At 42.6% G+C, this 26,694-nt stretch overlaps 1 protein-coding gene across 10 annotated transcripts in view; it reads left to right on the top strand.

Annotated features, from left to right (window-relative positions):
* The first annotated feature begins 1,270 nt into the window (after positions 1–1,270).
* The window catches only part of NARS2 (asparaginyl-tRNA synthetase 2, mitochondrial), a 149,213-nt gene continuing 123,789 nt past the window's right edge, over positions 1,271–26,694 (top strand). For 3 of the 10 annotated variants that reach the window (XM_070075951.2, XM_017344379.4, XM_089331761.1), the window contains exons 1-4: positions 1,275–1,803; positions 6,724–6,833; positions 11,112–11,232; positions 15,873–16,013. Coding sequence is in view for 7 of the 10 variants with exons in the window: in XM_017344379.4 (XP_017199868.1) it covers positions 1,663–1,803; positions 6,724–6,833; positions 11,112–11,232; positions 15,873–16,013 (513 nt within the window). In the remaining 3 variants the exon portion in view is untranslated. Of the gene's footprint in view, positions 1,804–6,723; positions 6,834–11,111; positions 11,233–15,872; positions 16,014–26,694 lie in introns of those variants that run through there. The other 7 variants (XM_002708668.6, XM_089331749.1, XR_016233124.1 and 4 more) reach the window with 6 other exon arrangements.

The following is a 26,694-nucleotide window of genomic DNA, read 5'->3' as shown; positions in this document are numbered from 1 at the left end:
TCTGCATATGTACTTACTGGTTTATATAGCAATGAACTTTTTCTGCCTCTCTCTTTCTAGATCATGAGCTCCTTGATGAAAAGACCATGATTTAATTTTCCACCTTGAGATAGTGTATAACAAAATAGTTTAGGGCACAGAGCCAGAAATGCTGGGATTATTTATTTTAAATTTTTTATTTATTTAAAAGAGAGAAATAGCCCATTCATGGGTTCACTCCAAAATGCCTGCAACAGCTATGGCTGGTCCAGGTCAAAACCAAGGGCCTTGGAACTCCAACCAGGTCTTCTGTGTGGTGAACAGGGATGGAAATACTTGAGCCATCACCTGCTGCTGCCTCCCAGGGTGTGTATTCACAGGAAGCTGGATCGGAAGCCAGGACTCAAACCCTGTCACTCCCATTTGGGCATCTCAAGTAGCTTCTTCATTGCTGTGTTGCATTACATATATATATGTAAGTTATATATATATATGTAAATTATGTATGTAAATGTAAATTATGAGTTTTAGTCTCACACTTGTATCATTGAACAGATCATTTAAGCTTTCTGTGCCTAATTTCTCTTACCTGTAAAATGGACAAAATAATGGAGGCAACTGTAAGTAATTAGCTCTCACTTTTACCTTTTATTATTTTAGAAAACTTTTCATGATTGTCATTGTTACAGAAAGTTTTTTATAAATTTCAATGTAAACTCATATAAAAGGGTCATATTTTCTGCATCAAACAAAACAGGTAACTGTTGACAAAAAGAGAGGTGAGAGAATGAGGGAGCGCGGGAAAGAGGCTTGAAGATTCTGCAGACAGCACGGGGCATTCCCGAGTCTCCAACATCTTCACACGACCATGCCCTCTCTGACTCCCACATTCAGGGTCTCTTCAGTTCCCCTTATCTGACAGAGAACTACCTTCTGCAGGAAGCCGTCTTTGACGCCCCACCTTAAGGGCTGTCAGGCAACGGATCCCTTTTTATGCAACTGTTTAGATGTCTGATACTGTACAGGTGTGACTTGAGCTGGGGCTATGGCTGGTTTTTCCAGAACGACTGATAGTCTCAGCTGATCCTGTCAACACCCAAGCTTCTCCTGAACGCTTTTCCTCTCCATCAGTCATTCCTCGCCTGTCAGTGTCCCTCAGCCTTCACTCGACACGTCCGAAATGAAGAACCCTCCCAACTTGTGCTCCTAAGCAACCGCTGAGGTGGCCCTTCCGACGAGCAGGTGCCCTAGCTCCGCCTCTCCCCAACTCCTGGCCACGCCTCTTCCTCTGCCCCTCCTCCTCCACACAGCAGCTAGCCTGCTTCCTGGGCACGGGAACACAAATACGCATGCTCTCTTTTAGTCTCCTCGTAGCGCGATGACGTAACGGCGTTGGCGTGGTGACGTAGGGGCGGGGCGCGGTGCTGCGTGTGTTGGGGGCGTAGTTTAGAATTAGTGCGGGACCGTGGAACCCTGTGCGGCCGTCAGCGCGTGGTGTCTTGTCATTGCCGGCTGTGCTGTGTTTTCCGCCCTGTTGGGAAAAGGAAAGCCGAGGAGAGGCTCTGTGGGGGCTCGGAAGGAGAAAGCGTAGCCGAGGGCTCTAGAGCGCCCGAAGGCGGGGTAGCGGCGGCGAAGAGGGGAGCAGCCGACCAGGGAGGCCCCCAGGACAGGGGCGGCCCCACGATGCTGCGGACCGGGTGCCTGCTCCGAGCCCTGCGCTTCTTTTCCTCGGCTCCCTGCCCGAGGCACAAACCCTCCGGCAGATTGAGCGTGCGGGACGCACTGAGGGCCCAGCACACGAGTGGGGAGCGCGTTAAGGTCCAGGTGGGTGTACGGGAAGCGGGGGCGTCCTTTTAGGGACTTGTATGACACATCCGCATTAGCTTTGCTTTGCACTGGCCGGGTTAGACAGAAGGACCGACAGGCAGAAATTAGGAAATGGAGGCACGGCGTGGAGGCACGCGGAACCCTTTCCTTGGGTCCCATTACTCTCCCGATTAAAATGCTAGGACTTTGCTTTCCTGATACCGGCGCATGACCCGCAGACTTCTTGTCTAGAAAAAAATGTAAATGAACAAGCCCATTTTCTGTGTCTTTAATTCTCCGTGAACCTGTCTTCCTTCTTGCACATGACTGACAATTTAAACTGTGCCTCCAGTTCAGCTTTTAGCTCGCTAAGTGCCTCAAAGGGGGCTTTGCATGTCATTTGTGTTTAATGAATTAGGAGAACGAGTATGGCAGGGTTTTTTTTTTTTTTTTCTAATTTATGTATTTATTTTTTGAAACAGTTACAGAGAGGGAAAGACGAGAGAGAGAGAGATCTGTCTTCTTGTGGTTCACCCCTTAGATGGCCGCAAGGGCCGGCGCTGGGCCAGGCAGAAGCCGGAAACCAGGTGCTTCATTGGGGTCTCCCACCTGGGTGGCAGGGGCCTAAACATTTAGGTCATCTTCCTCTGCTTCCCCAGGCCTTTACCAGGGAGCTGGGTCAGAAGTGGAGCAGCTGGGACACCAACCAGAGCCTATAGAGGATGCTGGCATCCCAGGTCGAAGCTCTACCAGCAAAGCGACAACTCTACAGAGTAAAGCAGTTTTAGAGCTCTGGGGTCAAGTTGCCTAGGTTTAAATCTGCCGCTTGTGAAGACAAATTAATTATGAGCATGTCACCTATGTGCTCTAAATCACAGTTTCCTCTTATGTAAATTGGTAATTATGGTCCCTACATCATGGCATCAAGGAGTCCTGACTATTAAGATAAAGGGTATGAGATATCTAGACCAGTGGCCCACCGACTATAAACGTTAGCGGTTATTGTTTCTCTTACTAACGACATTATTTGCAGCAACTCCATATGGAAGACTCCTTACAGGCACAGGTTAGGCCAGGTGGTTGACTGTTTCTCGTCAGCTTGCTGAAACACACTGACATGGTTCCTTTGTTATCTTCACCTATCCTTGCTGTTCAGCAGTAGGGCCAACCTGCTTGCCCCTCTGCATTTCTCTGAGTTTCATATTCTTCGGGTAATCCAAATCAAAACTTTTTTTTGGATTTAACCTATTAATTTAGCATGTATTGATGGTAGCTTTTGTTTGCAAATCAAGAGAGGATTCAAAGATAAAAAGAAGCTACTGCCTGAATTAGAGGCAGTTTATTGCTCTGCAGTCTGAGGTGATAGCTACCAGCCACTTGTGGCTCTGAGCACTTGAAATGTGGCTTGTATCAACAGAGATAGGCTGTAAGTGTAAAATACATACCAAATAGGGTTTTTTTTTTATTTTAATTTTTATTCCCATTTTATTAGGGAGAGAGTGATTTTTCAGATGCCCACAACAGCCAGGGCTGGGTCAGGCCAATGCCAAGAGCCTGGAACTGAATCCATATTTTCACGGGGGTGGCAGAGACCCAAGTACTTCAGCCGTCCATCTTCTGTTAGAGAGAGGGTGTGCATTAGCGGGATGCTGTATCAAAAGTAAAGGACCTGAGATGCAAACCAGGCTCTCCAATATGAGTGCAGCCATCCTGAGCCACCCCTGTAGCACTTTGAAGAGCAAGAAGGAATGAAAAATATCTCCATATATTTCTCTGTTGATTGCATATTGATAATATTTTGGGTATAGTGAGTTAAGTAAAATACATTATTAATTTCACATATTTCTTTTTGCTTTTAATGTGACCACTAAGAACGTTAAAATTACATGAGTAGCTCACATTGTGTTTCTGTTGGACAGTGCTGCTGTGGTTAAGACAGTTGGGAGCAGTGTGATTCTTGTTAGTGGTATAGAGGAGGAGATAAGAGAAAACTAGCAATTCCTTAGCTGTGTAAGGAGGTCATGAAGTGACATATCAGCTGAGTCCTGAAGGAGCTGTCCCCTAGGATGCAGTGGAAATGGCACGAAGGTGTTTTCCAGTGGCAGAGGAACTGGGCATGGGGTGAAGATAGCAATCCAGGAAAGTCTGTTGATGAGGTCAGGAACTCATAGTAAAAACTGTATTCGACTCCCAGCTGGACTCAGTAAATGTGACCTGGACTATCTTCCTCACGTGTCTAAATATGCTTCTTCATTTCTAAAATGACAATAATTACTACTTCATTAGATTCTTATGAGGATTAAGTAGCATAGTATTTATAAATAGCTTAGAACAAAAGTACATTAAAAAGTGCTCAGTAAATGCTACTTTTTTTTTTTAAAGATTATTTATTTGAAAGTCAGAGTTACACAGAGAGAGGAGAGGCAGAGAGAGTGAGAGAGAGAGATGTCTTCCATTTGCTGGTTCACTCCCCAGTTGGCTGCAGTGGCTAGAGTGCACTGATCTGAAGCCAGGAGCCAGGAGCTTCTTCGGGGTCTCCCACGTGGGTGCAGGGGCCCAAGGACTTGGGCCATCTTCTACTATTTTCCCAGGCCATAGCAGAGAGCTGGATAGGAAGTGGAGCAGCCAGGACTCGAACTGGTACCCATATGGGATGCCAGCACTTCAGGCCAGGGCATTAACCCGCTGCGCCACAGCACCGGCCCCAGTAAATGCTACTTCTTTAAGTAAAAATAAGAGAATATTTGGAAATTAATGTTGATAGAGCATGATCAAAACACAGGTACCTTTGCTGAAATGTGGTGAGTTGAAGTATTTGTACTTGAGACCAAGGCAATTTACACGTTCTTCTTCAGTTTATATGTCCAAAGATCCAGGATTTTCTAGTCAAATTGACTTGGCTTCAAATGTATACTCGACCCACCACCATCAGATGTGTGACTTTCTGCAAGGTATATAATTTCTGTGAGACTCACTTGTAGAATGGCAATAATGAAAATCCTTAAAGCTATCCTGAGAAGGAAATGAGGTAGTATATGAAGGTAGGAAAATGTGTGCTAAATAGTACATGTTCAATACCTGGTAGGTATTGGTAGATATGTCATTGAAAAACAGGGTACCTGTCAGTGCACTTCAGGGCAAATAAAGTTACATTCTTCCCCCTGAAGCACTATGCATGTGTAAATGAGTGGCAGAAGCACTTAAATAATCATGTCAGGGGCCGGTGCCGTGGTGCAGTAGGTTAATCCTCCACCTGCAGTGCTGGCATCCCATATGGGCATCGGTTCTATTCCAAGCTGCTGCACTTCTGATCCAGCTCTCTGCTATGGCCTGAGAAAGCAGTAGAAGATGGCCTGAGTGCTTGAGCCCCTGCACCCTCATGGGACACCGGAAAGAAGCTCCTGGCTTCAGATCAGCACAGCTTCAGCTGTTGCGGCCATCTGGGGAGTGAACCAGCGGAGGGAAGACCTTTTTCTCTGTCTCTTCCGCTCACTGTCTGTCACTCTATCTCTCAAATAAATAAATAAAACCTTAAAAAAAAATCATGTTCAGTAGGTTAGGCAGGAACACAAAAGAAGCAATATCAATCCGGTTTTTCTATATAGGATCATCCCTTGCTTCTCCCAGGCATGTTTAGTGGTGCGTACTCTCCTATATTCACTTATATTACACATCTTGGACACTACACATTTGTTCAGAATCTGCTAGAGGAATATTTTTATCTCTTCTGTGCTAGTTAAGTTTAAGTTAGGTGTATCTGAGAAAGCTGTTTTTAGTGTTGCTGTCCTGGTTGAAGACTTCTCTTTTGTACTGTTCAGACTGTTTGACAACTTAATATGCATTCATACTGTGATGGTTTTTTTGTTGTTTAGTTTTCATTTATTTGAGAGGCAGAGAGAGAGCACATGTGCAGGCTGATACACTTCCCAAATGCTTGCAAATGGCCAAGTGACCAAAACCAGGAGCCAGGAACTCAATCTGGGTCTTACATGTAGGTAGCAGGGACCCAATCACTTGAGCTGTCACTGCTGCCTACCAGGGTCTGGAATGTCCGGAGGCTGGAGTTAAGAGTTGGAGCTGAAGGGTGGTGGTGTGGCGTAGCAGGTAAGGCCACTGCCTGCAATGCTAATATCCATATGGGTTTTTGTGTACTGCCTGCTCCACATCTGATCCAGCTCTCTGCTGATGGCCTGGGAAAAGCATCAGCAGATGGCCCACATGCTTTGGCCCCTGTTACCCACATGGGAGACCTGGAAGAAGTTCCTGGCTCTTGGCTTTGACCTGGCCCAGCTCTGGCCATTGTAGCTGTCTAGAGAATGAACCAGCAGATGGAAGATTGATCTCTCTCCCTCTCCCTGGGTAACTCTGACTTTCAAATAAATAAATAAATCTTAAAAAAAAAAGCTGGAGCCGGCTGTTGAATCCAAGCAATCTGGTACAAGATGCTGGTGTCCTAACCAGTGTCTTAACGTCTAGGCTAAATGACCACTAGTGAAGTTTTTTGAGAGTTTTTTTTTTGGTGATGTTTCTAATCTGTAACTACATAATCTTCCTCTTGGGACTTGGATATAAAAGGAAAAAGGCGCCAAGATGTAAGCCCTGTTATTTGTAATTGGATACGGGGCATGAGGAGGAAATACCTGGAATAGCCAATATTGAGGGGATTGTTTACATAGATTAGTCTCATCAACTTGATGGCTTATTTGACATCCATTCAAAATGATGAGCTTTATAAATAAAAGGTGGAATGCGAGGTTGTGTATCTCACTATGATAAGAACCATATAAAATTATGTGTGCATGTGAGTAAACTAACAACAGTTGACTAGTTGAGGAAGGATTGTCAGTACTCTTTTTGACTTTGATTTAGTCTCTGTGCATATAGTGTAAAATGTTGACATGTTTTAAGTTCACGTTTAGAAATATTTCTCTTCTTTAGGGGTGGATTCGTTCAGTCCGATCCCAAAAAGAGGTCTTGTTTCTGCATATAAATGATGGGTCATCTTTAGAAAGTCTTCAGATTGTTGCAGATGCAAGCTTTGACTGTAGGTAAGTTTAAAAAAAGAAGTCCCTTGATTTCCATCTCCAGTGCTCTCCACTTCCCCAATTCAGTGTTCACATTTCCCCTTGAGCGATCCTTCTCTCTGCTTTTCATAGCTTTGAGGTTAAGTGCAAGATCAAGATCCTTCAGGGGGCCAGCATCCTACACTGGCGTGCTAGTTTGATTCCCAGCTGCTCTGCTTCCAATCCAGCTTCCTGCTGATATGCCTGGGAAGGCAGCAGAAGGCTCAGGTGCTTGTCCTCTTACCACCCATGTGGGATCCGCGATGGGGTCCTGGCTATAACCTCACCCAGTCCTGGCTGTTGCAGCTATTTGGGGAGTGAACCCAGGAGATGAAAGCTCTCTCTGTCTTTGTCTCTCATTCTCTCTCTGTTACTCTGCCTTTCAAATGAATAAATAAATAAATAAATCTAAAAACAAAAAATTCTACAAGCACAAGCTTCTCCCTTTTTTATCTGACATCTTCAGATGCCAGTATTTCCTGCTTGTGCTTTGCTTTCATGTTCCCTGCACTTTAAACTCTCTTAAACTACTTTGTTCATCTAGTTGTTTTTTTTTTTTTTTAAGTCAGAGTTACAGAGAGAGAGGGAGGGAGAGAGATCTTCCATCAGCTGGTTCACCTCCTAGATGGCTGCAGTGGTCAGGGCTGAGCCAAGCAGGAGCCAGGTGCCAGGAACTTCATCTGAGTCACCTGCATGGGTGGCAGAGCCTCAAACACTTAGACCATCTTCTGCTTTTTTTTCCCAGGCCATTAGCAGGAAGTTGGATTGGAAGTAGAGCAACCAGGACTTGAACTGGTGCCCATAAGGGATGCCGGCATTACAGGCAGGGACTTTAACTCGTTATGCCACAGTGCTGGCCCCTGTCTCCAAGTTCTTACATATTTTGCTACCTCTGTTTGCTACAGCTTCTTCCTCACTTGCCTTTCACAGTTCCAGTTTAGGCATCATCTGATGTTCCCAAATCTTGACCACCCCAGGTGCCCCTACTTTGGGTTCCCAGGACATCCTGTCCCCAATTCTTAGACCCAAAATATCACATTGGATAATCAGCTATATTGTTACTGGACTCCTGCTAGAGTCTTAGTTCCTTGAGATTAGGATTGGTGTCATTTATTTTTGTATTCTTGGCCTCTTACACAGTGCTGATAAAGTAACCAATACATGGAAAAAACTCTTGTGGTCTCCATCAGGTTTTAAAACAAACCATTTTTATGTTAGGATGTGAAGGAACAGGATATAATTCAGATTTATTAGAACAAGAGTATTCCAAGCGTTGTTTTAGTTATGCTTTCCACATATTGAATGGGTTCATGGATCTCCGACTATTTGGTCAGTTGGGGAGAACAATAAAAACTTGTGTTGATACAGTAGTAACCTTTTTAAAAAGTTTGTTGCTTTTTCTGATAACTTATATATCAGTATAGCAATCATATGGTTATATATAATGGCATCTAAATTTTAGAGGTTTTTTAGAGGATGATTGCCTGTTTATTTGAGGTATTATCCAAAAGCCCCCAGGGTAAAATTCATGTACAGGGATTTTTTTAAAAAAGCTCTTATTTAATAAATATAAATTTCATAGGTACAGCTTTTGGAATATAGCCGTTCTTCCCCCCAAACCCACACTCCCACTTCTGTCTCACCTCCTACTCTCTCTCCCGTCCCATTCTTTATTAAGACGCATTTTTAATTATCTTTATATACAGAACAGCAACTCTGTACTAAGTAAAAATTTCAACAGTTTGCACCCACACAGACGCACAAAGTATAAAGAACTGTTTGAAGATAAGTTTTACCATTAACTCTCATAGTACAACTCATTATAGACAGAGGTCCTACATGGGGAGTAAGTGCCTAGTGACTCCTGTTGTTGATTTAACAATCGACACTCTTACTATGATGTCAGTGATCACCCAAGGCTCTTGTCATGAGCTGCCAAGGCTTTGGAAGCCTCTTGAGTTCACAAACTCTGTCAGTGTTTAGACAGGGCCATAAGCAAAGTGGAAGTTCTCATCTCCTTTCAGAGAAAGGTACCTCCTTCAATGGCCCCTTCTTTCCACTGGGATCTCACTTACAGAGATCTTTCGTGTAGGTCATTTTTTGCCACAGTGCCTTGGCTTTCCATGCCTGAAATGCTCTCATGGGCTTTTTAGCCAGATCTGAATGCCTTAAGGGCAGATTCTGAGGCTAGAGTGCTGTTTAGGGTGTTTGTCATTCTGAGTCTGCTGTGTGGCCTGCTTCCCAAGTTGGATCCTTCTCTCCTTTTTAATTCTGTCTATTGTTACTAGAGGACACTTGGTCTTTTTTTTTTTTTTTTTTTTTTTTGACAGGTAGAGTTATAGACAGAGAGCGAGAGCGAGAGAGAGAGAGAGAGAGAGACAAAGGTCTTCCTTCCGTTGGTTCACTCCCCAAATGGCTGCTACGGCCAGCGCTGCGCCGATCTGAAGCCAGGAGCCAGGTGCTTCCTCCTGGTCTCCCATGTGGGTGAAGGGGCCCAGACACCTGGGCCTCCACTGCCTTCCTGGGCTGCAGCAGAGAGCTGGCCTGGAAGAGGAGCCACCGGGACTAGAACCTGGTGCCCATATGGAATGCCAGCGCCGCAGGCAGAGGATTAGCCAAGTGAGCCACGGCGCTGGCCCCAACACTTGGTCTTATTTATGTGATCCCTTTGACACTTACTCCAATCTATATGATCAGTTATGCACTTAAAATGATCACTTTAACTTGTAAGATGGTATTAGTACTGCCCAACTTAATGAAATTTGGAGTCCCATGGATAATTTTTAGCTTTACCCTTAGGGGTAAGTCCATGGGAATGTGTGCCAAATTATGTACAGAGATATTAAGTAGTATATGTTTTAAGTTGGAGCTTCTCAAAATACCCCATCAGGTTTGTTGAAGGTATACCAGATTTATTCCCTGTATGATGTAGTAGTGAACAGTTTTATTTATATAAATTATGTAAGAATAAATTTGAAAGGAAATAGCATATATTGAATGTAGCAAGGAAAGAAAACTGGGTAGGGCATCTTCTGGCACATTGACTTCGACAGTTTGGTTTATTACTCTGTTATAATATTTCAGTACAATTTATTAAAGTTGGCACTTACTGTAATTAAGAAATGTTTAAACTAGAGCAGATTTATGATCATTTAATCCAAGCTTCTCCTTAATATTTGATTCTTTTTTTTAAAGATTTATTTATTTATTTGAAAGGCAGAGTTACATGGAGGCAGAGAGAGAGAGAAAGAGAGGTCTTCCATCCACTGGTTCATTCCCCAAATGGCTTCAACAGCTGGAGCTGGGCCCATCTGAAGTCAGGAGCTTCTTTCAGGTCACCCATGTGGACTCAGGGGCCCAAGGACTTGGGCCATCTTCCACTGCTTACCCAGGTCATAGCAGAGAGCTGTGTCGGAAGTGGAATAGCCAAGACTTGAGCCACTGTCCGTATGGGATGCCAGTACTGAAGGTGGTGGCTTTACCTGCTGTGCTACAGCACTGGCCCCAATAGTTGAATCTTAAATGAGCTTAAATGACTTTCTGTAGTAGCCGGAAAGTTAATTTGTGTGTGAACTTGGATTAGAACCTAGACTTGTTAAACAGAAAGTAGTTTTATGTGTGCCCAGCCAATTAACTTTTATAAAAGTATACCTTTTAAATAACGTATACATTGCAAAAATAGTACAGAGAATTCCCATGTACTTGTTGCCCAGCTTTTCCAGTGATAACATATCATGTACCTGTAATACAAGAGTACTTCAGAAAGTCCATGGAGAATGGAATTAAAAGATAAGTTTTTTTTTTTTGCTGAAAAAAACTTTTGAAATATATGCATAGTTTTTTCATAATACACATTTTCCAAGAACTTTCGCAATATGCTTGTATGTTATCAAAGTCAGAGAATTGCCATTGGAATTACTAATGAAGTTATAGACCTTATTTTGATTTCACTAGTTTTTACATGTAAGCTGCAGTCTTTTATAGTTTCTTAGCCAGCTAACTTTTTGGTAAGGATTATAATATAATCCATTAAAATTCAAAGTACCTTTATACAAATCCTTAACTCTTTTCATTTCCATTTTAAAGCTTATGGAATTCATGTTTAAATTTTGGTGTAAAATAGAGCATCTGCAGATTCTGAATTCTGTTGAAGCAATTAAGGGTAAAATCTTCTGTCATTAAGTATTTTAATGTTCTGATAGTATGATTTGTATGAAAATGAAGATTTTCATATATAATGGTATCTTGTTTATCATGCTATAGAGAATTGGCTTTTGGGAGTTCTGTGGAAGTCCAAGGACAGCTGGTAAAAAGCCCTGCCAAAAGGCAAAATGTGGAACTGAAGGCAGAAAACATCACAGTTATTGGAAATTGTGATGCCAAGGTATGTTTTCTGACACTTCTGTGGAAGCTGTTTAAGCTAGCTTTAATATTAGGATTCTCTTTTAAGTGTGTTTTTGGGGAATATGGTACAGCCTGTGGAGATAGCAGCAAAAACCCTTTATGTAGATGGCTTAGTTCTGTGAGTGAAAGCTAAGTGTTAATCTGTCCATCTCTGTGCTGCCTGTCACAGTTGAAACTCACTACTTTTATGAGAGTGCTCAGTCACCATAACAGAAACATACCAGAACAAGCCATTTCCATCACATTCTTAGGAATGCCAGAAAAGATTCCCACATGACACTCCAGTAATAACAGGCACTAGTCACCCTTGGTTGTTTAATATTAACTCAATTTAATTACATTAAGTTAAATTTAAAAAAATCTAAATCCTTAGTGGAACTAGCCTTGTTTCAAGTGCTCAGTCATCACTTGTGGCTATTGGATAGAATAGGTACATTTATCACAGAAAATTCTATCAAGTGGTGCTAATCTAGAATGTTACATTGGTTGGCATGAGCACAGACATGAAATTCTACTTTAAGACATGTTTATAGACGGCGCCGCGGCTCACTAGGCTAATCCTCCACCTTGTGGCGCCGGTACACCGGGTTCTAGTCCCAGTCGGGGCACCGGATTCTGTCCCGGTTGCCCCTCTTCCAGGCCAGCTCTCTGCTGTGGCCAGGGAGTGCTGTGGAGGATGGCCCAAGTACTTGGGCCCTGCACCCCATGGGAGACCAGGAGAAGTACCTGGCTCCTGCCATCGGATCAGCGTGGTGGCCGCAGTGCGCCGGCCACAGCGGCCATTGGAGGGTGAACCAACGGCAAAGGAAGACCTTTCTCTCTGTCTCTCTCTCTCTCACTGTCCACTCTGCCTGTCAAAAAATAAAAAAAAAAAAAAAAATTTAAAAAAAAGACATATTTATACTTGTTTTTGCAAGGCTCTTCTTTTAGCAGCTTTATATTTATAAACCTGATAAAAGAGGTTAGAGGGAATAAAATCAAACATTGAATTCCTTAAATTCATAGTGAGGAAGAAAATGAGAACCAACCAGGTAAAATGATTTGCTTAAGATTATGAACAGATGACTGGCACAGCTGAAGTTGATATTCTAGCCATTAGACTTCTCTGTTTTTGTTTTTGCTATAATTGTCTTCAGGTGAACAAAAAAGGAACTAATTTTAAATAATTTTTAGTTCTTTTGAAATAATAGAAATTAAATATAATAAGGAAGAAAGTTTTCTCTAAAAATGTCTTTTTGATTTATTTTCTAAGAAATTCTATTTGACATGTAAAAAGCAGGAATCATATTCTAAAATTTCTGATAAATATACCGTGGAATAGTTTAGAAATCAAGAGGAATGGAGGAGGTAACCTTTTATGGTTTTGCTTTTCTAGAAAGAGATCTGATTGTTAAACCCCTAAATTGTCTTGTCTTCCCCTTTAGTATCATTTTAATGTGTGAGAGAAAAATATTAGGGAGTTCTGAGCCCCTACCAATCCCTAGATTTCTGTTAATGAGGCCACATTTTCACTTTAATTGTAGTGCTTGTTTCTATACAACAACAAAAAAAGTTGTATGTTCACAGGCTTAGAACAAATAAGACTACAAGAAGCAGGCTGCTAGTGTGGCCCTTTTCTTTTAGCTTTTCTGTTATCTTTTTTATTGAAACCTTTTTAAAAATTTTAATTAATTTGTTTTCAATTCATTTGAAAGATACAGATGATGCGAAATCTTCCATATACTGGTTTACTCCTTGCGTGCTCATAGGATCCAGAAATTCCCATCTGGGTCTCCCATGTAGGTGAAAGGAACCCAGTACTTGTGCCATCATCTGCTGCCTTCCAGGGCACGAGTTAGCAGGAAGCTGGGTCAGAAGGGGAGAGCCTGGGTTCAAAGCAGACACTCTAGTATGGGATGCAAGCGCCTCCTGCACCAAGCACCTGTCCCTGAAACTTTTTTTTTTTTTTTTTGAAAGAATGTGTCCATCTTCTTAATTTTATGAGTGTGGGCAGGGTGGAAATGTTTCAAGGTAGAATTGCCCCTGCCTGCAGGGTAATCAACTAGGACACGAGGAGGGCAGACCTGAATGGAGAGAAAACCAGACACGAGAAGGAAGACCAAGACAATATTCTGATCAAGGTCTCACTTTATTGGAGAAGGAGGTAGCTTATATAGTACAAGGCAAGGATTGTAACAGTCGAGGGCAAGCAGGGGTCATATTACAACATAGTTCAAAGGAATAATTTCACAGAAATCAGCATCAATTTGACAAAGGGAGTTACAGCGAGGTCTTACAGGTACTAGACGTGCTTATCAAGGTACAAGAAAGAGAGCACTGAAGCCAGATGGCCAAGCGCTAACCATATCAGTGAGCTGTACAAATGGAATTTTCTAGTGAATCCTCCTTACAGGAACACAGTTGAATGTTAATCTAAACAAAGGCCTATACAGGGAAACCATCACAGTGGCTCCCAACTTAGAACTATAATTTCCTTTAGAACTTTTTATAAATCTGCGTTGCTCTACTAAGTGAAGGAAAGCTGTTGACCTTCCCTCATTTGTGTGCATATCAATCACAGTAATAGCACCAAATGGTTATGGAGTGTCGTGGGCTTTCAGTTTGGGTGACTTCAGAGTTGAACACCAGTGTGTAGTGGTAGAAAACGTAATTTGCAGGGGCAGGTGGCACAGTGATGAAGATTCTGCTTGGGGTGCCTACATCCTGCATCGGAGTGCCTAGGTTTGCGGCTTGGCTCCACTTCCAGTTCCAGCTTCCTGCTAATGTACATCTGGGAAGCAGTAGGTGATGGCTCAAGTACTTGGATCCCTGCCACCCACATGGGAGACTTGGATTGCATTTTGTGGTCCTAGCTTCAGCCTGGCCCAGCTCTGGCTATTGCAGACATTTGAGGAGTGAACCAGTGAATGGGAGATCTCTGTTGCTCTCTTTCTCTCCACATTTCAAATAAAGGTAAATAAATTAAAAAATTTTAAAGAAAGAAAGTTTTATTATATATAATATTCTGAAATCTTGTATGCTAAACATTAGACTTGTTTACATAATTATGTCCTAAGATCTCTATTTTTTTTTTAATTTATTTTATTTATTTGAAAGACAGAGAGAGAGATAGAGACAGAGAGAGAGGTCTTCCGTCGGGTTGTTCACTCCCCAGATGGCCGCAATAGCTGGAGCTGCGCCAATCCGAAGCCAGGAGCCAGGAGCTTCTTCTGGGTCTCCCACGTGGGTGCAGGGGCCCAAGGAGTTGGGCCATCTTCTACTGCCTTTCCAAGCCATTGCAGAGAGCTAAATCAGAAGAGGAGCAGCGGGGACTAGAACCGGCGCCCATATGGGATGCTGGTGCTTCAGGCCAGGTTGTTAACCCACTGCGCTACAGCGCCGGCTGCCTAAGCTCTCTATTTGTAAGCAGTGATTGACAAATGAACCTCAGTGACATTAAGTAACTTAGTTAATAAGTAATAGAGCTGGATTCAAATTCAATCTCTCTGAATTCACTCCACCATTCTACTTACTTTGTGTAAATAATGTGAATTGTAATCAAATAATAGTAAGAAATAGGAGCCAGCACTGTGGCGTAGTGGGCTAAGCCTCTGCCTGCAGTGCAAGCATCCCATATAGGCACTGGTTTGTGTCCTGGCTGCTCCTATTCTGATCCAGCTCTCTGCTATGGCCTCGGAAAGCAGTAGAAGATGGCCCAAGTGCTTGGGCCCCTGCATCCATATGGGAGACCCAGAAGCTATTGGCTCCTGGCTTCAGATAGTCTCAGCTCCAGCCATTGTTGTGGCCGTTTGGGAAGTGAGCCAGCCTCTCTGTAACTCTACCCCTCAAATAAATAAATAAAATCTTTGGAAAAAAAAAAAAAAAAGGAAAAGAAATAAATTAGGGGGGCCAGCACTGTGGCATAGCAGGTAAAGCCACTGCCTGCAACTTTGGCATACCATCTGGGTACCAGTTTGAGACTTAGCTGCTCCACTTCTGATCCAACTCCCTTCTAATGTGCCTGAGAAGGCAGAGGAAGATGGCCCAAGTGCTTGGGTGCTTGGGCCCCTACACCCTTGTGGGAGATCTGGAAGAAGCTCCTGACTCCTGGCTTCAGCCTAGCCCAGCCCTGGCAGTTGAGGACACTTGTAGAGTGAACCATTGGATGGAAGATTCTCTCTCTCTCTCTCTCTCTCTCTCTCTGTCTCTTCCTCTCTTTAAAAATCTTAAAAAAAAAAAAAAAGGAAGGAAGGAAAACATTTTAGTTTTATTCTAAACTGATTTTATAAAAGTTTTTTAATGATTATTTATTTGAAAGGTAGATCATGGAGGGGAGAGGGAGGACAAGAGAGAGCTCTTCCATTGCTGGTTCACTGCTCATTGGCTGTAACAGCCAGAGCCGGGCCAGGCTGAAGCCAGGAGCCATGATTTCCATCCAGGTCTCCCACATGGTGGCAAGGACTCAAGTACTTGAGTCATCCTCTGCTGTCTTTGCAGGCACATCAGCAGGAAGCTGGATTAGAAGAGGAGCAGCCAGGACTCCTTCAGTATGGGATGCTGGGATTGCAAGCTGCTGTTTAACCCACTGCTCCATTTTAGCCTCTTCTCTTAGGACTGATTTGTTCTTCTCTATCTTGACAGGCTTTCCCTATCAAATATAAAGAGAGGCATCCTCTGGAGTACTTGAGGCAGTATCCTCACCTGAGGTGTAGGACTAATGTTCTGGGTTCCATACTGAGAGTTCGCAGTGAGGCCACAGCTGCTATTCATTCCTTCTTTAAGGTAAGGAGCTTTACTTCTGGGGTTCTTTCCTGTGAAGAAGCCAAGTAATGTAACACTGGAGTCTTTTCCTGGAGGTTCCACTAGTTTGCTGCAAGCACCCTTTGCTTGTTTGGTACTGGATCAGATGCCAAGGGCATGGTCCTGGTGAGGATGCTTCAGAAAGTTCTTGGGAAGTTTTCATTGAAAGATAATCTTCAGGCTGGCACTGTGGCATAGTGCTGACATCCCCTATGGGCACCAGTTCAAGTCCTGGCTACTCCACTTCCGATCTAGCTCTCTGCTATGGCCTGGGAAAGCAGTGGAAGATGGCCCAAGTCCTTGGGCCCCTGCACCCACGTGGGAGACCAGGAAGAAGCTCTTGGTACCTGGCTTCAGACAGGCTCAGCTCCAGCTATTGCGGCCATCTGGGGAGTGAACCAGCGGAAGGAAGACCTCCCTCTGTCTCTCCGCCTCTGCCTCTCTGTAACTCTGCCTTTCAGAAAAATAAATAAATCTTTAAAAAAAAAAAGATAAACTCTTCTAAGGCAAAAAATTGAAATCTTTGCAAAATTCTTTCATAATATCCATTTTCCATGACATTCATGAAGATCCCCTCATGTATATATATATATGTGTGTGTGTGTACAGTTTAATAGCATTACTGAGGAATAATTAATTTATATATTTAAAGTACATAATCTGAAGAGTTTGATATACATGTGTACCTATGCCGCAATGAAAAACTTCGGAAGTTCCTAGTGACCCTTTGTTATCCTTCTCCATCCCCTTGTGTTTCTGCGTATCCAAGCAGCCATGTTCTGCTTCCTGTCACTATGCATTAGCATGCATTTTTTAGCATTTTGTGTAAATGAAGTAATCCAGTATTATTTAGTCTGGTTCTCTCATTTTAGGATTCATCTATGTTGTTACATGTTATACTGGCTCTTTTTTACCATTAAATATTATTATCTATAGGTTTTCACAGGTGTCCGGTTGAGGAAGTTCCCTCTATTCCTACTTTTTAGGGAGTTTTAACAGGAGTGGACATTGGGTTTATTCAGATTCTTTTTTTTTAACATTTATTTATTTATTTATTTGAAATTCAGAGTTATACAGAGAGAGGAGAGGCAGAGAGAGAAAGATGTCTTCCATCCAATGGTTTACTCCCCAGTTGGCTGTAATGGCTGGAGCTGCGCCGATCCAAAGCCAGGAGCCAGGAGCTTCTTCCGGGTCTCCCACACAGGTGCAGGGGCCCAAGGACTTGGGCCATCTTCCACTGCTTTCCCAGGCCACAGCAGAGAGCTGGATCAGAAGTGGAGCAGCTGGACCTCAAACCAGTGCACATATGGGATGCTGGCACTGCAGGTCAGGGCATTAACCTTCTGCACCGCAGCTCTGGCCCCCAGATTCTTTTTCATCTTTTGGGGTAACCTATGGGTTTTCTTTTTTACTGTGTTAGTATGCTAAATTATACTGGTCAATTTATGAATGTTACACCATGCCTAAACCCCACCTGGTCCTGGTATATTATCTTTTTCTTATGTTGTTGTATTCAGTTTGCTATAACTTTGTTAAGAATTTTTGCTTCTACTTTCATGTTGAATATTGTTATATAGTTTCCTTTTCTTATGATGTCTTCGTCCAGTTTTGTTGTCATTGAGTTGGAGCTATTTCCTCCCTCTCTCTCTTCTGAAAATATTTCTATAGAAATGATTATTTCTTAATGTATGGTAGAATTCTCTAGTGAGTCCATCTGAATGTGCAGTTTTTTTAATTTTTGAGGTTTTTTTTTTCCCTGTGTGTGTGAAGACGAAGACTTTAAACTACAATTTCTTTTGTAGATATACAACTATATAGATTTTTTTTTTTTTTTGACAGGCAGAGTTAGAGACAGACAGAGAGAAAGGTCTTCCTTCCGTTGGTTCAGCACACAATGGCTGCTGCAGCTGGCGCGCTGCAGCTGGCGCGCTGCAGCTGGCGCACCGCACTGATCTGAAGCCAGGAGCCAGGTGCTTCTCCTGGTCTCCCATGTGGGTGCAGGGCCCAAGCACCTGGGCCATCCTCCACTGCCTTCCCAGGCCACAGTAGAGAGCTGGACTGGACTTGAGTGAATTTGAAGTCTGTATCTTTCAAGGAATTAATCGATTTTTAAGTTGTTAAATTTATTGCCATAAAGTTACTCATAACAACCCCTTATCTTTTTTAAAGATTTATTTATTTATTTGAAAGTCAGAGTTACACAGAGAGGGACAGAGAGGGAGAGGGAGAGAGAGAGAGGTATTCCATCTACTGGTTCACTCCCCAGTTGGCTGCAATGGCCAGAGCTGCGCCGATCTGAAGCCAGGATCCTGGAACTTCTTCTAGGTCTCCCACACGGGTGCAGGGGCCCAAGCACTTGGGCCATCTTCTACTACTTTCCCAGGCCATAGCAGAGAGCTGGATCAGAAGTGGAGCAGCCAGGTCTCGAACCAGCGACTACATGAGATGCCAACACTGCAGGTGGCAGCTTTACCCACTATGCCGCAGCGCCAGCCCCAATTTATCATTTCAATATTGGTAGATCTGTAGTGATTTATTCTCCTCCTTGTTCTTGGTAATTTGTGGTTTTTTTCCTGATTATTCTGGCTAGAGATATAACTTTATTGTTCTTTTCTTTATTAATATTCCTTTTTTTTTGAAATCTACATTGTCTGATAATATTATAGTGACTACTACATTATTTTTGAGGATATTATATATTTTTTCATTCATTTACTTTTTGAAAAAAAAAGATTCATTTTATGTAAAGTCAGAGTTACAGAGAGGCAGAGAGAGAGAGGGAGAAAGCTTCCATCTGCTGGTTCACAGGATGGTGAACCATCTTCCATCCACTGGTCCTGCAAGTGGCAGCTTTCCCTGCTACACCATAGCACTGGCCCCCATTCATTTACTTTTAAACTATTTATATCTTTGTATTTTTAAGTGCATTTCTTGTTGGCAACATATAGTTATATCTTTTTGAATCCAGTTTGATAATTTCTTCATCTAAATTTGAGTGTTTAGATCATTTACATTTTTTTAAAGATTTATTTATTTATTTTGAAAGAGTTAGAAGGGGAGATGGGATGGAGGAAGAGACAGAGAGAGAGAGAGATCTTTCATCCCCTGGTTCTTTCCCCATATGACCACAATGGCCAGTGCTAGGCCAGGCCAAAGCCAATAGCCAGGAGTTTCATCTAGGTCTCCTATGTGGGTAGTAGGGGCCCAAACATTTGGACTGTCTTCCACTGCTTTTCCCAGGGCATTAGCAGGGAGCTGGATTGGAAGTGGCTCAGCCAGAACTCAATTAGCTCCCATGTAGCGTGCCAGTGTTGCAAGCAGTGGCTTTACCCACTAAGCCACACCACCAGCCCCAAATCATTCACATTTAATGTGAGTATTGACATGGTTTCATTTGAATCTTCCTGATTTTTGTTTCTAATGGTCCTGTTCTTTATCCTCTTTCATTTCTCTTCTTGTATTCCTTTGCATTAATCAAATATTTCTTATGATTTCTTGTTATGTCCTTTGTTATTATCCGTAGCTCTTTGTTTTGTTATTTTAGTGGTTGCTTTATGATTTATAGTATACATCTTCAACTTCAATTTGATGTTTTATCTCCTAAATATAGTGTTAATCTTGACATACTATATTTTCATTTGTTTCCTATCCTTTGTGTTGTTGTTGCTTTGCTGGGAACTCAGTCTAGGTCTCCTACTTGGGTGGCAGGGACCAATTACTTGAGACATCACTAATTGTTCCCAGAATCTGCATTGGTGGGAGCTGGAATCAGGTATCAAACCCAGGTACTCCAACATGAAATGTGGGTATTCTTTTTTTATTAAGATTTATCTATTTATTTGAAGGGTAGAGTGATGGGGGTAGGGGGTGGAGAAGAGTAAGGAGACAGAGAGAGAGAAAGAGAGGTCTTCCATCCAATGGTTCATTCCCCAATTGGCTGCAACAGCCGGAGCTGCGCCAATCCGAAGCCAGGAGCTTCTTCTGGGTTTCCCACGCGGGTGCAGGGCCCAAGAACTTGGGCCATCTTCTACTGCTTTTCCAAGCCATAGCAGAGAACTGGATTGGAAGTGGAGCTGCCGGGTCTCGAACCAGCACCCATATGGGATGCCAGCGCTTCAGGCCAGGGCGTTAACCCGCTGCACCATGGCACCAGCCCCTGTATTTATTTTTAATCTTATATGTTGTACATCTCATCTAGATGTTTGGTTTGGTCTCTTTTTTATATCTTCCAAGTCTACTTATCTTTTCAAACATATGGAATAGTTCGAATAACTGTGAATTATGTCCTAATTCTCACCTGTCTGTTAGTCATGGGTCAGTTTTGGTCAGTTGATTAGTCTCTTCATTATGAGATATGTTTTTCTGCTAGTCTTTTTGACATTGTGCATTTTACTTTGTTGGATGCTGGGTTGTTGATAAAGCCTCTTAAACTTAGTTCTGATACACAATTAAGTTACTCAAAACCTGATCATTTTGAGTCCTCCTTACTTTGTTAAGCAGGTCAAGGGCAGTGCTCAGTGCAGTGCTAATTATTCACCACTATGAGGCAAAGCCTTCCAGAATACTCCACCAACTGCCTTGTGCATTAGGCATTTTTTCAGTCTGTCTTGTAGGAAGGGGCACTGATGCAGGCTAGCATTGAGCCCTGGGCCCTGTTCCCTCTCATCTGGTTCTTTCCCCAGCGTTGGATGATAATCTCACATGGATATGTTATCAGTCCTCTACCAGTACTCTTCTTTTTTTTTAAATTTTTTATTTATATAAATGGAACAAATTGCTTGTATCTCATACATACAATCTTAAGTACTTTAAAAAAAAAAAGATGTATTTATTTATTTGAGAGGTAGAGTTACAGCCAGTGAGAGAGACAGAGAGAAAAGTCTCCCATCTGCTCGTTCACTCCCCAAATGGCTGCAACTGGCCAGAGCTGAGCCAATCTAAAGCCAGGAGCCAGGAACTTCTTCCAGGTCTCCCACATGGGTGCACAGGCCCAAGCACTTGCGGCGTCTTCCACTGCTTTCCCAGGCCACAGCAGAGAGCTGGATTGGAAGAGGAGCAGCCTGGACTAGAACCGGCACCCATATGGGATGCTGGCATCGCAGGCAGAGTAGATTAACCTACTGCGGCACAGCGCCAGCCCAATTTTAAGTACTTAATGACACTTCCTACCCTATGTTCCCTTCCTCTCTCCTTCCTTCTTCCTTTCTTACTTTTCTTTTAATTTTTGCAATAATATACTTTTTTTTTCTTTGAGAATAAATTCTGTCATTAATCGAAGAAGCACCTAAGGAAACAGGCAATGGAGTAGGGCACTTATGCTTATCTAAAACTTATGAGACATAAGAATATCCTCCACTTACTACACTGAGATGAAGTAAATCTCTGAGAACAAGTTTTACTATTGAATGACCCTCTGCAGATCTCAGGAGTTCTCTGTGTACTGCTCTCCTGCCAAGTATTCTGTCCTGTGAACTGTCTTGACCTCTGTCTCCTCAGCCCTGGGAGCTTTCTGGGCCCTCCCTTACTTCCCCCTCTTGGCTGTGGCCTGGAAGATCTAAAGGTAGTAAGTACAGTAGGATTCACTGTGTGTGTTTCCCATCTCAGTAATTGCTGGCCTTTGTTGCCAGATATCCAGTGTCTTGGAAACCATTGTTTTCCACGGTTTCTTTTTTATTGTTACAGATTTTGATTTTTGGTTGTTTTAAGTGGAGAGGAAAATCTCATCCCTTGTTCCCCATCTTGATTATACATATTCTATATTTTTAAAAAAATTTTAAAGATTTATTTGAAAGGCAGAGTTAGAGAGAAAGAACCATTCTTTGGTTCACTCCGCAAATGGCAGCCAGCGAGAGAGAGAGAACGAACCATCCTTTGGTTCACTCCCCAAATGGCAGCATCAGCCAGGGCTGGGCCAGGCTAAAGCCAGGAGCCAGGAGATTCATCCAAGTCTCCTTCTTGGGTTGCAGGAGCCCAACGACTTGGGCCATATTCCACTACTTTCCAGGGCTTGTTAGCTGGGAGCTAAAAGTGGAGTAACTGGGATTTTTTTAAAAAGACTTATTTAAAAGTCAGAGTTACACAGAGAGAGGAGAAGCAGAGAGAGAGAGAGGTCTTCCATTCTCTGGTTCACTCCCCTATTGGCTGCAATGGTCAGAGCTGTGCCGATCTGAAGCCAGGAGCTTCTTCCAGGTCTCCCACATGGGTGCAGGGGCCCAAGGACCTGGGCCATCTTCTACTGCTTTCCCAGGCCAGAGCAGAGAGCTGGATTGGAGGTGGAGCAGCTGGGCCTCGAACTGGAGCCCATATAGGATGCCGGCACTGCAGGCAGCAGCTTTACCTGTTACGCCACAGTGTTGGCCCCATCAACCGAGATTTGAACTGGTGCCCATCGTAGGTGACGGCTTTACCCATTATACACCAGCACTGGCGCTAATTTTCTTGTTCATCAAGAAGGTTGATCTCTTGACTGAAAGCATTTATTTCATTCTACCTTTTCCATCCACCTGGGAAAGCCCCCGTGGAATGTGGTTGACAAATTGCTGAGATGGAGGGACCCAAAGGTAAGGTAAAGTTCAGATAAAGTTGAGCAGTTCGCCATGTGTGTTGACACTCTTCTGTGTGCTTCTCCAGACACAGTTCACTTGCAGAGTGATAGCCTTCCTGTGGGCTGTATTCAGATTCCTCAGTCCTAGTCCTGCTCTGGCTCTCCAAGATGCTTGTTGCTGACTTTGAAAACCTCCATCAGAGTTAACTCTGGTGAAACATCCGAAGAGCATCATGGTTTTAAGGAATATAGTTTTGATTAAACAGAGCAAAATAAGTCACATTATACAATGGCATCCCATTGTAATTTGAAAGGGTCCATTTACATCTGCACTCCTAAGATTTCTTATGCAACGTCATTGTGGATTTTCAGTAGTGTCTGAACCACACAAACAAAATATGTTCAGATCTAAAACAAATTTTTTCCCATATGACTTCAATGGCTGCTAAAGTGGACTGTTTTAATTCTGAAATAGCTTTACTGATTTTTGGCCACTAGGTGGTGATATTGGCAATTCGTTGAAGGGTGTACTTGACTTTCTATTTCTTTTTTGAAGCTTTTATAGATATATAAACAAAAAATAAGAGAAGTAGAAAATATAAAAATATTTAAGTGCTGAAAATAACTTGAATTTTAGACTGTTGGTGGTAAAGTAGTTATAAAGGTAGATGCTTTTTGAGTTCTGTAAATTTACTTTTGGGGACTGGGAGGGCATTTGGCTTAAAGATTAAGACTCGTTAGAGTCTCAGCTCTAGATCCCAATTCCAGCTTCTTGCTAATGCAGACCCTAGGAGGCAGCCATCAGTGCTCAAGTAATTGGGTTCCTGCTACCCACATGGGAGACCTGGATTGAGTTCCTGGCTCCTGGCTTCTGCTTCAGCCCATTCCACCTATCATGGGTTTTTGGGACGTGAACAAGGGGATGGGAGCACTCTCCTACCCCTTTACATTCTGTACATTTCTCTGCCTCTCAAATAATAATTTCTTTTTTTAAAAAAACACATTTATTTATTTATTTATTCGAAAGTCAGAGTTACACAGAGAGAGGAGAGGCAGAGAGAGAGGGAGAGAGGGAGAGAGGGAGAGAGGGAGGGAGGGAGGGAGGGAGAGGGGTCATCCATCTGATGGTTCATCCCCCAGTTGGCTGCAATGGCCAGAGCTGCTCTGATCCGGAGCCAGGAGCCAGGAGCCAGGAGTTTCTTCCGGGTCTCCCATGCAGGTGCAGGGGCCCAAGGACTTGGGCCATCCTCCACTGCTATCCCAGGCCATAGCAGAGAGCCGGATGGGAAGTGGAGCAGCTGGGTCTCGAACCGGTACCCATATAGGATGCCAGCACTTCAGGCCAGGGCATTAATCCACTGCACCACAGCACCACAGCACCGGCCCCTCAAATAATAATTTCAAAAATTCACTTTTTCATTATCAAGTCCTGGAAAGGATAATCTTGATACCTCATTCTATGTTCCTTACTTATATGTGTGACATTTAGGATGGAGTTGTTTAAAGAAGTCACTAGAATGCTATAGAACATGTTATATACTAGTTATGTTTTATCTAATATTTGACACTCATTCTTTGTTTTGCTGTTTTGGGTTCCATAGAAGATGTTATGACTTAAAAAGCCAATTTTTGATTAATTTCCTTTACCAAGATAATTTAGAAATAGGGGAGGGGTAGAAATTTGATGCTTTGTCAGACAACTTTAAGGATCTAGAGGTATTTTTTTGGTTTGAATATCAAAAGTACTTTGTGAGGGGCCGGCGCTGTGGGTAGTGGGTAAAGGTGCCGCCCTACAGTGCGGCATCCCATATAGGTGCCGGTTTGACTCCTGGCTTTTCCACTTCCAATTCAGCTCTGTGCTATGGCTTGGAAAAGCAGTAGAGGAAGGCCCAAGTCCTTGGGTCCCTGCACTCAAGTGAGAGACCCAGAAGAAGCTCCTCAATCCTGGCTTCGGATCGGCACAGCTCTAGCCGTTGCAGCCATCTGGGAGTGAACCAGCCGATGAAAGATCTCTCTCTCGCTCGCTTGCTCTCTCTGCCTCTCTGTAACTCTGCCTTCAAATAAATATTTTTTTTAAAAAATCAAAATAGAAATACTTTGTAGATAACTTGGTTTGCCCCTGCAATTGACATATTTGGCTGTGTACTAAAGTTTGATTGCCTAGATTCCATAAGGAATGAGTCATTTAGAAAAACCAAGGTTTAAAATAACAGAATTTTTATCTTTGACCGTTTTTCCAAAATCCCAGTGAAATGGTTCCTAGAATGAATTACGTTATTGGTGTATGTAATCTATCTCAGTTGAGGGAGCAGAGTTTGCTCTTTTCTTAAAGAGCAGAGGTTCCCTCTCTGAACTCCAGGGATGTCTTCTGTGCTGGCAGTACCTTGTTAGCCTGCCTGGAGAGCGGTGTTCTTTCCTCCTGAGTTCAGGGGACCCAGGCTGCTGAGCCCTTGAGTTCCTGTGACTATTAGCGGCTTTTTTTGGGTATTCTCTTGCTGTCACCAGTGCCTACAGCTAGCAGTTCTTATATTCCTTTTTTTGTTGATTATGGATAAATAATGACAGTTACTTTGTGTGAAAGAAAAATGCATTTCGTTAGTCTTCTCTTAGTGAATATAGGCCTAATTATGTGAATTTTGTAGTTTTGGATATCCAGAGCGTTATAAATCAATGTGTATCACAATGTTTAGATATGTGGAGATGGTAGGTGGAATCAGAGGAATTAGGTGAAAGTGTTAATTTTTTAATCTTGCCTCTTTCTGTAGCCTTTATCTCCCTGACTAGGAGCCCCTTTGTTGTGGCTTGGTAAGAGTGCTTGGTTGTGGTAACCTGTTTGAGGTACTAACTGTGTCCCAGTACACCTTGGTAACTACTTCCCCATTTACCTGTCCACTTTCTTCTTCTTAGGCTTTGTTTTTCTTCTTCTTCCCATGTGCTTTCTGCTTTATAACTTTGGTAATATTATGGACTTTGGTAATCCTTGCTAGCAGCATTAAAGCTTAAAAAGGTTGTGATCTTTTCTGACAGGTTTAAAATTAGTTAAGTATAAAAATCCTACTACTAGTATGCTAAAAAAAATTCCATATGTTATTTCTAAGATTTAGAGTGTTTTTTTCTTGTGGCATTTGATCATTTCTAACTTTGTTGATTATATTGAGCCATTACATTTCTCCTCCCTCCCCACTCCTCCTCCCTACCCTCATTTCCTTTGGATTTTTTACTTCCTTTCTTTGTTTACTGCACTCATGCTCATAGTTGCCTACGTTCATGTGGAATAAATGATTCATGTCCATAATTCTTGGCTCCTAGGAGATAAAAGTTTTATGTGGTACTGCTATTGATTGCATTTCATTGGTTCTCTATAATGTGCTCTGTGCAGCACCTCTAGGCATGTTGCTGTCACATTAAATACATATTTGTGTACTTTATGAGACCCTAATGTATAGATGGACTATTTCATCAGTCTACATCATGAGGCAGGTTACTGACTGAATACTTTGCCAGTCGCCAGAATTCTAGAATTTGTGAAGGGTTATGTTTGGGAGATCCAAGGTAACACACTAAGATGTTTTACATTCTGCCCAATGATAGGCCTCAGGACTTGGCAGAGATGTGTACATATGAATTTATTGTATTGATTTTAAGGCCAGAATTTTGCACTGGACACATAATGTTCTGCCTTTGTAGTGTAAGTAAATTCACCTTTAGCTATCTCTTCTCCCATACTGCAACATCTGCACTGACCATGACTTTCTGCCCACATCCATAGTCAAAATGAAAGAAGCATAACCTTGAATTTGATGGGTTATTTCAATTCCACTACAACAGCTTTTGCGGTTTACTAATGGAAATAGTCTCAGACTTCTGATGGGAAGGGCTGTGACTAGGTTTGCTGCGGCTCAGAATATTCCTTCAGGCAGAGGAAGAGCACTGCCTGTGCCCAGTGTACCGTTGATTTCATGACACAGACTTGCTAAAAATAATTTCCGCTCATTTTGCTACTTATTTGTTCAGTCCCTATTTGTTTAGCTTTAATTTTTCTCCTTTTTGGTGGTTCATTACAATTGAGGTTTCATTCCAAGATAATTGAACCGCATATTGATCATTTTGTAATCCCTT

Source organism: Oryctolagus cuniculus, chromosome 1, assembly GCF_051225735.1.
Source record: "Oryctolagus cuniculus isolate XC-2025 breed Fujian yellow rabbit chromosome 1, ASM5122573v1, whole genome shotgun sequence".
In the NCBI taxonomy this organism is placed as follows: Eukaryota; Metazoa; Chordata; class Mammalia; order Lagomorpha; family Leporidae; genus Oryctolagus; species Oryctolagus cuniculus.
This window is presented reverse-complemented; position numbering and strand designations above follow the sequence as displayed.